Raw genomic sequence first — 13,983 nt, 5'->3', positions numbered from 1 at the left:
GACTTGGGACAACTTTCTTTTATTACCATTTTCAATAATCATTGCCAACTGATAAATCAATAATTAATAATTACTATTTATAGAATGAAAATGGGTATTTATTAAATATTTTAAGAAGCATTTGTGGTCTAAGGGCAGAATTCCACCCTTCCAAGGTGGAGATCCGGGTTCGAGTCCCGGCAAATGCACTTTTTGTTGTTTAATTTGAGAATAATGATATTTCATAACCAAGCAATTATGTCACTTATATTGTTAAATTTCAAGTCCCGATGCAAAAACAAAGTGTAAAAGTTCGTTAAGACGGTTTTACCTATTTTCAGACTCGCTTAAAGTACCAAATTAAGTTGTAACAATTATAATTGTATTTGCTAAAATTCAACAATATTTTATAATTGATAGAAAATGATATATGTTTTAATGTACAACTGTGAACAATTAATACAAAAGTATTTTGACGATATTTCGGTTGAACAAGTACATAAATTGAAGAAAAAACATCTACTCGAATAAAATTGTTTGATCAACATCGGAATTAACTTGTGATGTCTTTATTATTAAGACTTCTTTATTGTACAGCTTTGTATAGTGTATTTATCAAACCACTTTATTCAAAGAAAAACTCAAGTGTATTATTTGTAACACAAATGATAACTATAAATTAATTCTATCACATCAACTTGCATTTTTAGTGAAATTAAAGACTGTTGAAACTATATATTTTTAAAACAACAATGATGATCTTGATTGAATTAACAATATTTATATTCTGGAGAACTATATTCTGTTACTAATAACAAATAGGAAAATTTAAATAACACATTATAATTAAGATCTGGTAACATTCCCGCCAGTTATGCAATAAATGAGCCTGAGAAACAATTAACAGTCCAAAAAGAAAAACTAAATTAAAACTATTCTTTCACACAATCGATGCAGCCCCAAATGTCATGCAGCCACGACCAACTCATGGAGTTGATTCGTCTTCGCAACTTAATCAACACACGCCAATCGGAATGTGCCGACCTCGAAACAAAGATATCCAAGATTTTGACGCAAAAAACCGACGGAAGCACGTTACCTGAAAAGCTCCAACGGCTGGAAGAACTTCAACTCCGTCGCATTGAGCTCCAAACCAAAAAGCAAACGTTGATAAAACAGAACGACGACCTTCGAGTGTTTATCGACTCTGAGTCGCAGAAGCTCAAGAAGTCGGTCGAAGAGATGGAAAAGGTTCAAAAGGATCAAATGAAAAAAGTGCTAGACTCCTCGATGACTGTGTTGTCCATAGCAGAGGATTTAGAAAAACAACACGTCGAACTTCAGAACAAAGTTGTTCAGCTCAAGAAGGAGTTGATCACCCAACTCAAGAAAATTTATTCCCTCAAACAACGCCCCGATGAAAAATTGGCCCAACCCATTTTGTTGTTAAATGGCGTTGTGATCCCCACACGAATTGGTTCCCAAGAGCTTGAATTGATGAATGAAGTGTATGGCGACTTAGCTCATATCGTCAATTTACTTGCAAGATACTTTGATGTGTCTTTAAAATATCCCCTGATCCCAAATGCGATGTATTCGATGATTTCCGTCAGAGGAAAACAGCAACAAAGTCTGCCGTTATATAGTAAAACAGTCAATCAACAACAATACAAAACTGCACTGACGTATTTGAATTATGACATCGATCAACTTCTCATGTACTTTGGTACAGAGAAGTGGGAAGCCGCTGCCCACGCCCAACCCGTTGAAAAGGTATATGCTGTGTATCAGTGTTGTGACGAGTACTTTGGAGAGCCAACAAAATAACACGCCATTGAATTGTCATTTATTATTACGTTACTTTAGTTCGCTAATTGCGTTCTTTTTGAATTAAAAATTGATATATTTGAACACGAACGGCGGTGTAAAATTCATTTATAGAACTGTTATGTACTCCTCGAAGCGAAATCAATTAACGAGACTCTGGTCCAACAACCTGGTCCACATCGAAGTGACTTCATTGCGCGTCTTGCTCCCCATATTCTCTATTCCTTTCAGATACGTAGAAAACGGCTCGACTGCAGGGAATGGATAGGTACTCGAATACAGCTTCATGAATTTCTCAACTTCGTCAACTACCATCTCAGCCTTCTTTACATTGATCACTTCGACCTTCCCAAGCTTCACTTTATCCGGTTCATTGTCATGAATCTTTTCAAGATCTTTTAACACAACTGGTCTATATGATGAGTCATTGAGTTCTTCACTTATTGCAATTAATAAAAATAACAAACAACAAAGGAATACACGGTTCATTGCACTTTGAAATGATTTGTCGGTAGTTTTTGAAGTCGTTCTTCTCATTCACAACTTTAGAAAGAGACGAAAACATCTTGACGAACTTGGACGGAATGGAGTCAAGTAACTTCAAACTCCATATCTTCGACTTCTGATCAAACGCCTGGATGATGCCATAGAGGAGTTGAAAGTTGTTCAATTTATTAAGGTAGTCTGCTATTTGGATGAATCGAATTGCAGCCTTGACTCTATTCTCGGCAGAGAACATCAACAAAATGATGGTGACAATCCAGTCGGAGATTTCTTCAGTGTAACGCATGACACGAATTAAGTCCATTGCCTGTGGCGCAAGCTTCTCGTTAGACCACGCTTTGTTGAAGAACTGTTGTTTCTCGATTTTTTGGTAGAGATTCGAAATGACTAAGGTGAGCTGTCTTGCAACTTCACTTGGGTCCGACATTAACACAAAATTCGACGGTGAAGTTGCTTCAAGAGGAATGAAGAATGTAATTGGAGGAACTAAATTTTCAGAGATGGTGTGGTTCAGTTTAGTTTCTTCTCGCAAATTAACAGCAGAGAACGCGTCAAAGTTACTGTTTTCATTTCGCTGTTTCAATTTCTCGATAAATTGGTGGATCACTGAAATCGCGCGCGAGTCGAAAATGGCGTAAAATTCGTCGATAAAGTGTTTCATAGCAATCAGCGTCTTTGGTCCAAATTGTTTGTCAATAGCGCCAAAGTACATCCCAACCAATTTACTCAAGACAACTGTTGGAGTTGTGTAAAATTGGAATGTTGAAAAGAACTGTTTTTCAAAGGTGTTATTTTCCATGACAAATTGGTATATGATCATATTCAAACTCCCACAAGTGATTCTGTCATTCTTTATTTTGATCAATTTCGTGTTTGAAGCCAACTCTTCTGTGACACTCTTTTCGTCTATAATTGCTTCCATTGTGTCCTGTCTCTTCTGGAAGGCAACAACTGTCTGTACACAGTCGATGAAGTCTTGAATGTAATTCATCAGTTGTTTTGATAATGTCAAGATCTCAAAAATGTAGAGAATTTCAATGTCAAAGTCTTGTTCCAAATTGATAGTAAAGAATTGGTCCTTCTTGATCTGTGAAGAAAATTCCTTGGACGCGTCCTTATCGATTTTGTCGCACTCCTTCTCAAAGTCCTTTGAATCAAACACTCTTTTGTCCTTCAAATTTTTAAAGTCCTTTGGTTGCAGATGTGAAATGCACTTCGACATCGCAAGAAACTGCCCAACCACCGATCGGATCTTTTCCGCATTGATCTGAACCGTTTGGTACAACTTCTTCACTCCAATCGAAGCATTCAGGCCAAGCGCTGCTTCCACATGCTTTAACTTCGCTTCAGACTTAAAGTCGGTCCGTTCTATCTTTGTGACATTTCCTTGGTAATAATCGACTAACTCGATTTCATCGTCTTTTTTCTTAGTCACTGGGTTAATGACTGGAATCTTTAAAACACGTTCTCTGTACTTCACTATCAAAGCATCTTTGTCGTCACTCTTACACTCAAGTCCATGGCCATATATCTCCGGAATCGCATTCATAAATGTCACAACGGCCTTTCGCGCCAATTGACAACTTCCGAGTAAATCATTCAAATAGTCGTCCGAAGAGTCTTTGGCAACAATAGACAAAGATCCAAAGCACATCATATCTTCCACGGTTGTAGCAATATCAGATGCCTTTTCAGCTAAATCGTAGAACGCCTCCTTCTCGTACTTTTCAATAGCAACGACGTCCTTCTCTGGATCGTATTCGTTGTCTGGCACAAAATGTCCAATATAAGAAATTGAGGAAGAAATCCTGAACTTCGGCGAAGTAATTCTCAGCGCAATTGAGTTGAAGTCTGTCTGTCTCAATATTTGGTACACATCTGTAGTGTTCTCGACATTGTCCAAATCAAGTGTATTAGACAATCCGGTTAATTGTCTTGCGATGTCGACAATGGAAGTTGCATTGTCGTCATTCATCTGTTTGATAACACGCGCAGACTTATCAATTTCAAGTTGTTTTCTAAGTTCCACGGCAGACTGCTTAAACACTGGCATTTCCTTAGACAAATACTTCTGTCTTTTAATCGTCTTTCCGAAGTCTCCTTTGATTTTTAAAGGCTTTCGCACTGCCTTTTCCGACTTGTGTAAGACTTCGAGTCTATTCTTAATCATGTCGCGCTGCAAAATTAATGCGTCCTTTTGTTTTTTCATCTCTCTGAGTTCTTTAAAAGCTTCTTTGTCTGTGGTGCATGAGTTGATTTGTTCCTTTTCCGCTTTAAGCAAATTGTCAAGTTCTTCCTTTTCTCTCAGAAGACTCATGTTAATTTGGTCTAATTTCTCTAATAACTCATTCTTACGTACTTCATCTGCATTTGACTTCTGTTGTTCTGATGATTGTTCCAATTTCTGTGCTTCTTTCTCTTGCTGAGCTTTAATCTCCGCTTCCTTCTTTTCTTGTTCGAGTCGCGCTCTTTCCTTCTCCTCTTCCGCTTTTTTAGTCTCTTGCAATTGTTCCTCAAGTCGCTTTCTTTCTTCTTCTCGAACTCTCTTGGCGATGTCAGCTTCGGACATTGGGCTTTGGCTTTCTTCTTTTAATTCCCCAAGACTTGACTCTCGTGGTGCTGGCGCTCTATTTGGTAGGACCACTGAATTGCCCATTGCGACTGCTCGAATAGCTCGTTTGAAGATATCAATTTGTGCGTAGACGACTTTAACTTCTTCTTCGGCGACATTGCCTTGCAGATTTTTCAATTTGATGATTTCAGAAAGTAAATTTCTAAAGGAAAGAACTACTGCTTTTTGGTCGTTGTCTGATGCCCCCGTTTGCACTGCTAATTTGGTCAGCGAGATCATTCGGTCTTTAGCTTGTGTCGCAACACTTAAGACGTTTTGGAAGTCTTTGTTCTTAACAATTTCGGTGGTTTTGTTCATGATTTCCAAAAGACTTGAAAAGTCTCCTCTTAACTCCGGTTTGATAGTGGCCATTCTCATTGTCATAATTTTCTGAGAGAGTTGTGTGAGTCCGTTTCGTATATTAAACAAGTGTTGTGTCATTTCCCTCATTAATTGACTGAACATGAGTTTGGCTTCTCCGTCGTCTTCCAACAATGTTTTTCGTGAGCAATTAACCACTGGAGTGATTTCGTTTTCAAGATCATCGACACTTGCAACGACGGTGTCATAGATCTCCAACACATCATCGGTTGCACAAAAACAGTCGATTGAAGACAACTTCAAACGGAGTTCATTCGTATGGGACTTAATTGAACTCAAATGGGCGACCATTTCTTCGTAGTGATTCGACCCACCACCCAACTATTTTGTTAATTTGTTATGTCTAAAAACACCGATTTTACAGAAGAATACCAAATGATTTTTTGCTTTGATAAAAACATGAAGAACAATTATTCAAAACAACAAACCACTACTGTCCGCAAATTTCTAATATCATTGGCAAGCGGACCAACAAGTGCTTGGCAACGTTCACAAAGTCGTTGCATGAATTATGCCTTTAAGTTTCAAATCTCATTTTTCTTGGAATTTCAAATCTCTTTCATTAGCTATTTTTCTTTTCGATCTATTTAAGAAAAACCTTCTTCCCCCAGTTCTTTCTTCTATTTTTTTGGTTTCTTTTTAATAAAGTTTATTATTTAAAACTATATGTTAGTAATAATTTTGTGTTCTTAATTCCATGATAATTGTTCAGTGTATTTTTTAAATAAATAAATTACTATAGTTTATTATTAATTTTGGCTTTAAAGTAATAATTGTTAAAAAGGTTAATTTTATTTTTTAAAATAATTTAAAGAAATATTTTTTGTGAAAAGTAAAGTATAAACTATATAATTTATTTATAAAAAAATCATTTATTTGTGATTTTTATTTTATTTTACATGTTTTTTTGTTATTTTATGTAGTAACAACATCTTCAACAATGCTTCTCTATTTCGACACTAAATATTTAATATTTGTAACACATATCAAAGTCGATATTCTAAGTTAACATAGTTCTTTTTATGTATTTTTATTAATTTTTTATTTATATTTTTGTCATCTACAAAAATAATCAAAATAACCATTGCAAACAACTCTTTTTTTACCTCTAAGTTGTAAATTCAACGTTAATTAGAGTCGATAATTTATTTATTAATAAAAAATTATATTTCATTTTAGTTGATCACACTGTATTATATTTATATCAAATTAAGCAATAATTTATAATACATTCAAAAAAACTAATAAATTTAGATTTTATTTTTAATAATAGAGTCATTCTCTAACGTTGTCCTTTCCTTAACGTTGTCTTTCAGTTTTTATATATTAATAACTGGAATATATCGGGAAATTTTTCGAAACGCCAGAAAATCATTGGTTCAGTTTTTTTACCGTTTTTATGATTTATTACCTATTTCCCAATTTTTTAAAGAATTTTTTGTTTATTTTTTTGCAAAAGGGACAACGTTCAGAGAATGACTCTAATTAACTTTAAAACAATAATTATTTAAAAAAAAAGTCAATCTTCTAAAATTAAAGCCTATGTTTTGTGGAAAACATAGGCTTTAATATTGTGTAAAAAAACAGGCAATAAGAATATTGTGAAATGAAACAATGAATTAAATTTTTCGGATTGTTTCCCCAAATAATTGATTAAAATGATCCAAATAAAAAAGTTGTTTTTGTTACAAATTCATTGATTTAAAAAATAATAATTTAAAACATGTAGTTTTTAATAACAAGTACAATAACCAGAAATAATTATATTAAATCATAAACCAAAAAATATAAAACAATAATTAAAGTTGTAGTATTTTTTTATCGTTTATTATAGTAAATTTTTAATTATAAATAATTAAACAGTTGTTTTTTAAACAAGTTTATTATAATAAAATAAATTATAAATATAAGATTTGTTGTAAGTTTTTGTTTGAAATATAAAATAGACAATTATAAAAGTTTTTATAGAGATTGATGTTTTATTTTTTTATTAGATAAGGTCGATATACAACATAAAATATAGAATCAAAGGCGTCTATTCGTCGCAATATCTTTTGTTGAATTTGCTTAATTGTAGCACAACTGACCAATCATTGTTGTGTACGACAATAAAACATTTCGTTTTCGAATATGTAACTTATGTGAAATCACAAACAAAAAATTCACATAAAAATAACTATAATTTAATTTATTAATAATAATAAGTTAAAATAGTAAAAGTGTTAAAAAGAATTAATTAAACCCAAAAAAACTGAACAACGTTTGACAACACTAAATCAACAGCGCCTTAATGAAACCCGGAGTTTCTGGGTCGTTGACATGAAGACAAGTGTATCTGAGTGTGTCCAACAGTGAGTTGATTTGTTCTGCATATTGTGGGTTATCTCCGAAGTTTTTCAGTTGCATGATGCAGTCTTTAATTTTGACGGGCGTCTTTTTGTGGAATGATGTGAGTTCAGAAATGCGGTCGTTCAATATAATGCACCCAGTCATAACTCGCAAACAGAATAAATTCATTTCGTTGTTCGAAAATATTTGCTTCTCGACCATGTCATTGCACACATTCGCAAACGTTGTAAGGACTTCGCCAAACGCCGGATTTGTGGTCCCTCCTTGCACCGTTTTCACGATATTAATCAAGTGGTTCATCATTGGAGAGGGGCTTGCAATAAACATCGATATTCTTCCTTGTGTTTCTTCAGGGATTTTCAACTCGTTCTCACGCTTGAACTGTTTCATCCTTTGCGAGTTACGACGGTAGTACGAAAAGTCGTTTTGAATACCTGGAGTCGTAACCTTCTTGTTGTCAAACGCCAACACAAAATCGAGAATAAGCCCAAGTTGTTTGCACAACGCTTGTTTGTTCATCAAAGTAATTTTAGGCTCGGTATTCGACAACTCAGTTATCAACTTTGGGAATTCATTTTCTGTTTGTTAATAATACAATTTGAGTTAATTGACAATAAACAACGAAAACATATTACAAAGAAGACTAAGAGACAGAACAAACCAAGAGAACACGCGAATTGATAAAATTCATGAACTATATCAGCTTGGCCGGAAATGGCCTGCCATGCCTCTTCTTCAACTTTTGTTAATCCATTGACTTCCTCGTCGGGTGTACGCGAGGATATGGCTGCACGGATCAAATCGTCCTTGCCTGTGTAGCTGAATATTTGCTTGAGGACATCATCTTTTTTTTTAAGAAGGGCGTCGATGGCGTTCCAGACGGGGAGCTCTGGTTCTGTTGGGTTCACGTCTTCATGTGAGTCAAAATTGTTATGAAATGGTAATACACAAACTCTCGAAGTCGATTATAATCTCGTCGCCAGATGCACCTCCACGGAAAAGAGCAAGAATTTGACCCATCTCACTTTATACGTTCTGAGAATTCCAAGTTCTTATTTTTTTTAACAGAATTTTCTATGTTATTTTTAGATACAAACAGACTTAACCATTGATTTGACAAAAATTAAAAATAAATTAGTTGTTATTAATAATAACTAATAAATATAGGGCAAATCTTCCCAAAAGTACATCAATTAAGATTAATGATCCCAAAATTAGGTTGTAATATAACTGTTATTGAGGCTTTTAAAAAAAGTATATTTCGGGAATTTGGGCTAATATTTAAACTAATTCCTATGTATCAAAACAATTCATAACTCATTTTTCCTTAAAAAACTCATAATTAAACTTTTTAAATTATGAAATTATAATTGTTATATATAAAATAATATAAAAAAATATAAAAATTGGAAAAAGTCAAACATTATTTATTGTAAATACAAGGAATTACCCCGCCACTGAGTGACGGAGACCCCCAAAACACCAAAATAATAACAAATTCATAGTTGAAATGGGATAATTACTAAGTGACTGTGTAAAGCACATTGGATCAATGAATGGACTCGGAGTTGATATTATTGTGTATTTATTATATCGTGACAATGTCTGCCAATTTTCTACAATAATAAGCACTGTTGAATAAATATTCTTATTTATGTGAGTGAGTGATTGATAAAAATTGTGGGGATTTCATTGGAAATTTGGAGTGTTAAATCTTCTCTGATTTAAACTTTTATCATGAACAAATTCTAGAGCAACATTCGTATTTTTTGATTGTGTTTTAATATTATTTCCACCATTAAATTCTTTTTTGCTATTGGATTTACTTTATTATTTTTTGTCAATAGTTTCAATAACAAAAGAATCAATAATTTTCTTGTGTTTATTTTCAATTTTTGGGATTTTGTAATTCAGAATATATAACATAATATCGTACAAAAACCTTTGTTATTTTCTGTGTCCATAAAGATATTGAGTAATCGACATGTCCCTCAATTGAAAAATTGTAATACAGGTAATTCTTTTGATGTTGTAGCACAATGATACAAAATGTAACAAATTATTGATTGCTCTGGTATTTACTTTTAAGTTGTTTTATGGTTAAAATTGTTGACATTGTTTAATTTATTCAATAAAAAATTTATCTTGATCTTGTTTTAAAATGTCAAATGAAATGGGAAATGATATTTTCCATAATGACAACACTATTTAAAAGTACAATTCTTAGACATTTCAGGTTTAAATAAAGTGTACAAAAAACCACACTTTGTGTTCATAATACAACAGTCATGAATATTGTTCTGTTGTTGTGCTTTTTGTTTTTTAAAATTTGGTATGGTAAGTTGTTGCTTTTTGATGTAATTTATTCATTTTTTATCTTATTCTATTTTTTAATTTTGAATGACAGGGAGATCAACCCTACACGAGGGAGACACCACAAAGTGTGAGTCGTCGAAAGTAGCCATCGATGCCTCCGATAAGCGAGATCTCCCACCGGAAGTTATACCGGTGGCTGGATAGGGTCTAGTAAACCCCAAAGGCAATATACTAGGAAGAGTAAGTCGAGCTTTGTCTCTTCGCATCTTCGCCGTTCCAGCAAGTCCCAACTCTGTGTTTCCAAAGGCTTTGAAGGGAACGCTCTGAACTTAGAGAGTCAGATTGTCTTTCCATTCGATCCCCAAAACAGATTCTTGCCATATTGAATAGCACAGGACCTCTATTTAATATTGGTTTGGATAAAACCTGGTAATACCAGAAGCAAAGATGTGGGTTATAAAAGATGACTCCTCGGCGCTATGTAGACTCTTTAATTGTTATAAGAGTAAAGCATAATTGATTTATTCTCGTTTTTCATTTTAAATGACATAACGACATTTTTCTCTGTCTTTGAATTGTCTTTAAATAATTTCTTCTTGGGTGTCAATAGAATCTTTTGAAAATAAAATTTTATTAATTCCCAATAATTTATTTTCAGATGATAACAATCCATTTCTAGAACCATGATTCATATCAATAATTTCCAATTTAATACTTTTTGTTTTAAAATTTTGTCAAAAAGCATCAACTTTATTGTTTGGAACACACATTTTACATTTTAATTATTAATTTTTGTATTCATGTATTAAATATGATTAACCAGATTATATTTTTAACACGTTCAAAACAGAAACGTAATAATAATAAGTTTTTATTTTTTTCTTTTACCTAAACCCTTTTTTTGCCTTCATACACAAAACAAATTTTTGAAATTTTTTATTTATTTTTTTATCAACTCAAATTTGAATTGTATATTTTATAGTCACACAAATAAACATAAATGAGTTTATTTGTGTTAAACAAGAGCAATGCATTAAGAAGAAAAATGGGGTCTAATGATGGTTTAATATTTTTGGTTGTTTTTTATTTAAAAAGTATATTGTCATTTGATTATAACGATGTTGGTGTTTATATTGTCGTTATATTTGTTGATGTGTCTATTTGACATCGTTTGTCATAAAGTGGATTGATGATGTAGGGTTTTTATATTAAATGTTGAACATTATAAAGCGATATGAAATTTCATCCAAAAAGATTATTTTTGATCAATCTTAGGTAATTGAGTTCTCATTTGTTAATTATTTTAAGTAAAATAAAACTGACTATTGGCCGGTTTGGGTTAGAAAGGTATTTTGGAATAAAAATAATAAAAAATGATTTGGACAATTTCCTTTTTACTTATTTTTCTTCTTAAAAAAAAGTTTTGGGTTGTGAAAGTGTTAAGCACCACAACAAATTAAAAAGTAACGATTTAATATGATTTAAGATTATATATCTATTTTTTAACTGAGTCTTTAGTTAATTTGTTCTTTATGTTGTTTATATAACAAAAGAAGAAATTGAGATGAAAAAAGTACGACATTATTGTCTTTTGTTTTTAAGTTGTATATCGGTTTATTTTTCAATTATTTTGTTGTTTGTTTTTCTAGAAGTGGTTGTTTGAGTATTTTTAACTTTATTTACTTTTCATTTTCAAGTGTCTTCAAGTATGGAAGAGTAACTTGTCGAATAGAGTTTTCAATTTCTTTGATATTATATATATATACTCTTGGTGTTCTTTAAACATACTGTTAAATTTGTTTAACACCTTCGTATCCTAATCTATCCAACGGGTATTTATTTTTCTTTTTTTTACCAAAAGAATCCATTTGCTAACTAAGATAAAAAGTTATAAAGTCTGTCTAAAAACGTTGTCCATTTGACAAAATTTTACACAAAATAAGTTGAAAAAATTGAAAAATTATGAAACAGTGTTTTTGAAATGTTTCGAATGGTTTCCCGAAATATTTCAGTTTTGATGGTCCAAAAATGCCTGGACAACGTTGGAGAACGGACAACGTTTTCAGACTGACTATAATTGAATTTATTTTGACCAAATGTGCTTTTTTATTTGAATTTTTACATGAAATAATCGATTTTGGGATATTTTTTCTTATATTTTAAATCGTTTTTATTCAAATGGAAATTGAATTACCTGAAGAACCAGTCTACTATTCTTGTGAAGATAAAAATGAAATATCACAAGAAATCAATTTTGGTGAAAATATTATTGTTCCAGAAAAAAATTCAGAAAAAGAAATTATTTTTTCAACCCAACCTCCAGAGGAAAAAACCAAAAATATTCAAAATTGGGAAATATTAGACCCCGTTTTTGGGGAGGCAGATTTTTCAAAAATGAATCAAAACTATAGAAAGACGATAATTTTGGGGACATTTTCTACCGAAATAGAGTGTTTTGAAAAAAAAATGTTTCTCCTGAATTTGTGGACTTAATTGTTGCTGGCACCAACGAAAAGGAAAAACACTTACACTGATGAAATTCGTTGTTTTATGGGGGTGTTGATTTACATAAAGGCAATGCAAACGAAAGGTCCATTTTCCCGATTTTGGAATCAAGAATTTGCCCGTCTATTTTTTGGAATTGTAATAAAAAGAAATGGATTCTGTGAACTATATAGAAGGTTCCGTTGTGATCTTAAAGCCACAAGAGAAGAAAGAAGAACAACAACAGTTTTTCCAGCAGTCAAAGAATTATTTGGGATTTTTTCCCGTAATATTACCAACATTTGTACTCCCGGTCAAATTGTTTGTGTAGATGAAAGAATTTTTGGGTTCAAAGGTCGTTGTAAGGCAATCCAATACTGCCCACAAAAAACAATATAAAGGGGGGTGAAATTTTATTGTATTTGTACATACGATAAAAAATTGTGTGTTGGGATGACAATGTATGAGGGGAAGAAAGACCAATTGATCGGGAAAGTTACTCCAAAAGAAGAATATCACCATGGAGAGTCTGTTGTTATGGAATTAATAGAAAATTTGCTTCCAAAAAATTCTCAATCTTTGGAATTTTTACTTCAAAGCGACAATTACTTTACAACAATAAATGTAATTGGCAAGCTTGAAAAAAATTGGGTACATTGGCACTCTGAACCAACGAAGTACTAATATCCCAAAAGAGGCCAAACAAAATTCAATGGCAGAAAAAGAAATATTCAAATCTGAAAAAAAATATTTTAAAAAAAATGGAATTATTGAAGAAAAAAAGAAGAAAACTTTTTCAAAAAGTTGCAATGATATCTTCAAAAGAATCTCCAAATCGGGAAAGTTTGGAAAAATTAGAAAAACACGATGATGAAAACAACAAAAATGATGAAATTAAAATGGAGATGGATAATATTGAAACGCAAAAAACCCAATTTTATAAAGATAAAGAAGCCAATCCACTAAATATCCGATTTTGGAAAAAAGACGACATTCTTTTAACTTCATTCAAATCCAAAAAACAAAAACTGTCATCACTATCGAAAACAAGAATTAATTAATAATTTTAATAACTTTTTTATAGTCTCAAAATTAATTAAATCAATTTGTAAAGACACAAACAACAATTGTAAAGAAGGAAAAAACAAAAACGAAAAGAAGGCACATTTTTAAAAAAATATAAAAAACCAAATAAAAAATAATTTTAAATGATATGCAACCACCAAGTTTTTTATTCATTTGTCAATTTATTTTAAAATATAATTAATTCGACAAATAATTGATTTGTGTTGTTGAATTTAAAAATAAAAAAGTCTTGAATTTTTTTGTTGTATTTTTTGTATGTTATAAATATTGAAATTACAATTATATCAATGATAAGTGTTGTTGTTAGTATACAGATCGAGTATTTATGGGGTGCCAGAAACTTATTGAGAACCAGAATTATTTTAAGATATGAAATGAGTTTGGCACCCATTTTCATATCAATTATTATCGAGAAAAAAAACAAATAAAAAACAAAAAATAAAACC

General features: G+C 31.9%; 3 protein-coding genes across 3 annotated transcripts; 1 reads left to right on the top strand and 2 right to left on the bottom strand.

Moving 5' to 3' along the window:
- Positions 1-930: 930 nt before the first annotated feature.
- EIN_081530 (hypothetical protein) lies at positions 931-1,806 on the top strand (the record flags this gene model as incomplete). Its single annotated transcript, XM_004184429.1, has 1 exon — positions 931-1,806. One exon carries the CDS (start codon positions 931-933, stop codon positions 1,804-1,806), a length of 876 nt encoding a protein of 291 aa, XP_004184477.1.
- Positions 1,807-1,947: 141 nt separating this feature from the next.
- On the bottom strand, positions 1,948-5,808 carry EIN_081520 (guanine nucleotide exchange factor, putative; the record flags this gene model as incomplete). Its single annotated transcript, XM_004184428.1, has 3 exons — positions 1,948-2,218; positions 2,274-5,623; positions 5,731-5,808. 3 exons carry the CDS (start codon positions 5,806-5,808, stop codon positions 1,948-1,950), a joined length of 3,699 nt encoding a protein of 1,232 aa, XP_004184476.1.
- Positions 5,809-7,573: 1,765 nt separating this feature from the next.
- EIN_081510 (hypothetical protein) lies at positions 7,574-8,671 on the bottom strand (the record flags this gene model as incomplete). Its single annotated transcript, XM_004184427.1, has 3 exons — positions 7,574-8,229; positions 8,313-8,561; positions 8,605-8,671. The coding sequence occupies 3 exons, from the start codon at positions 8,669-8,671 to the stop codon at positions 7,574-7,576; spliced, it is 972 nt and encodes a 323-aa protein (XP_004184475.1).
- Positions 8,672-13,983: the final 5,312 nt, after the last annotated feature.

The sequence above is a fragment of the Entamoeba invadens genome (assembly GCF_000330505.1).
Source record: "Entamoeba invadens IP1 unplaced genomic scaffold scaff_1105074725643, whole genome shotgun sequence".
NCBI lineage: Eukaryota > Evosea > Mastigamoebida > Endamoebidae > Entamoeba > Entamoeba invadens.
The sequence above is the reverse complement of the archived record's forward strand: the minus strand, read 5'-3'. Positions and strand labels throughout refer to the sequence as shown.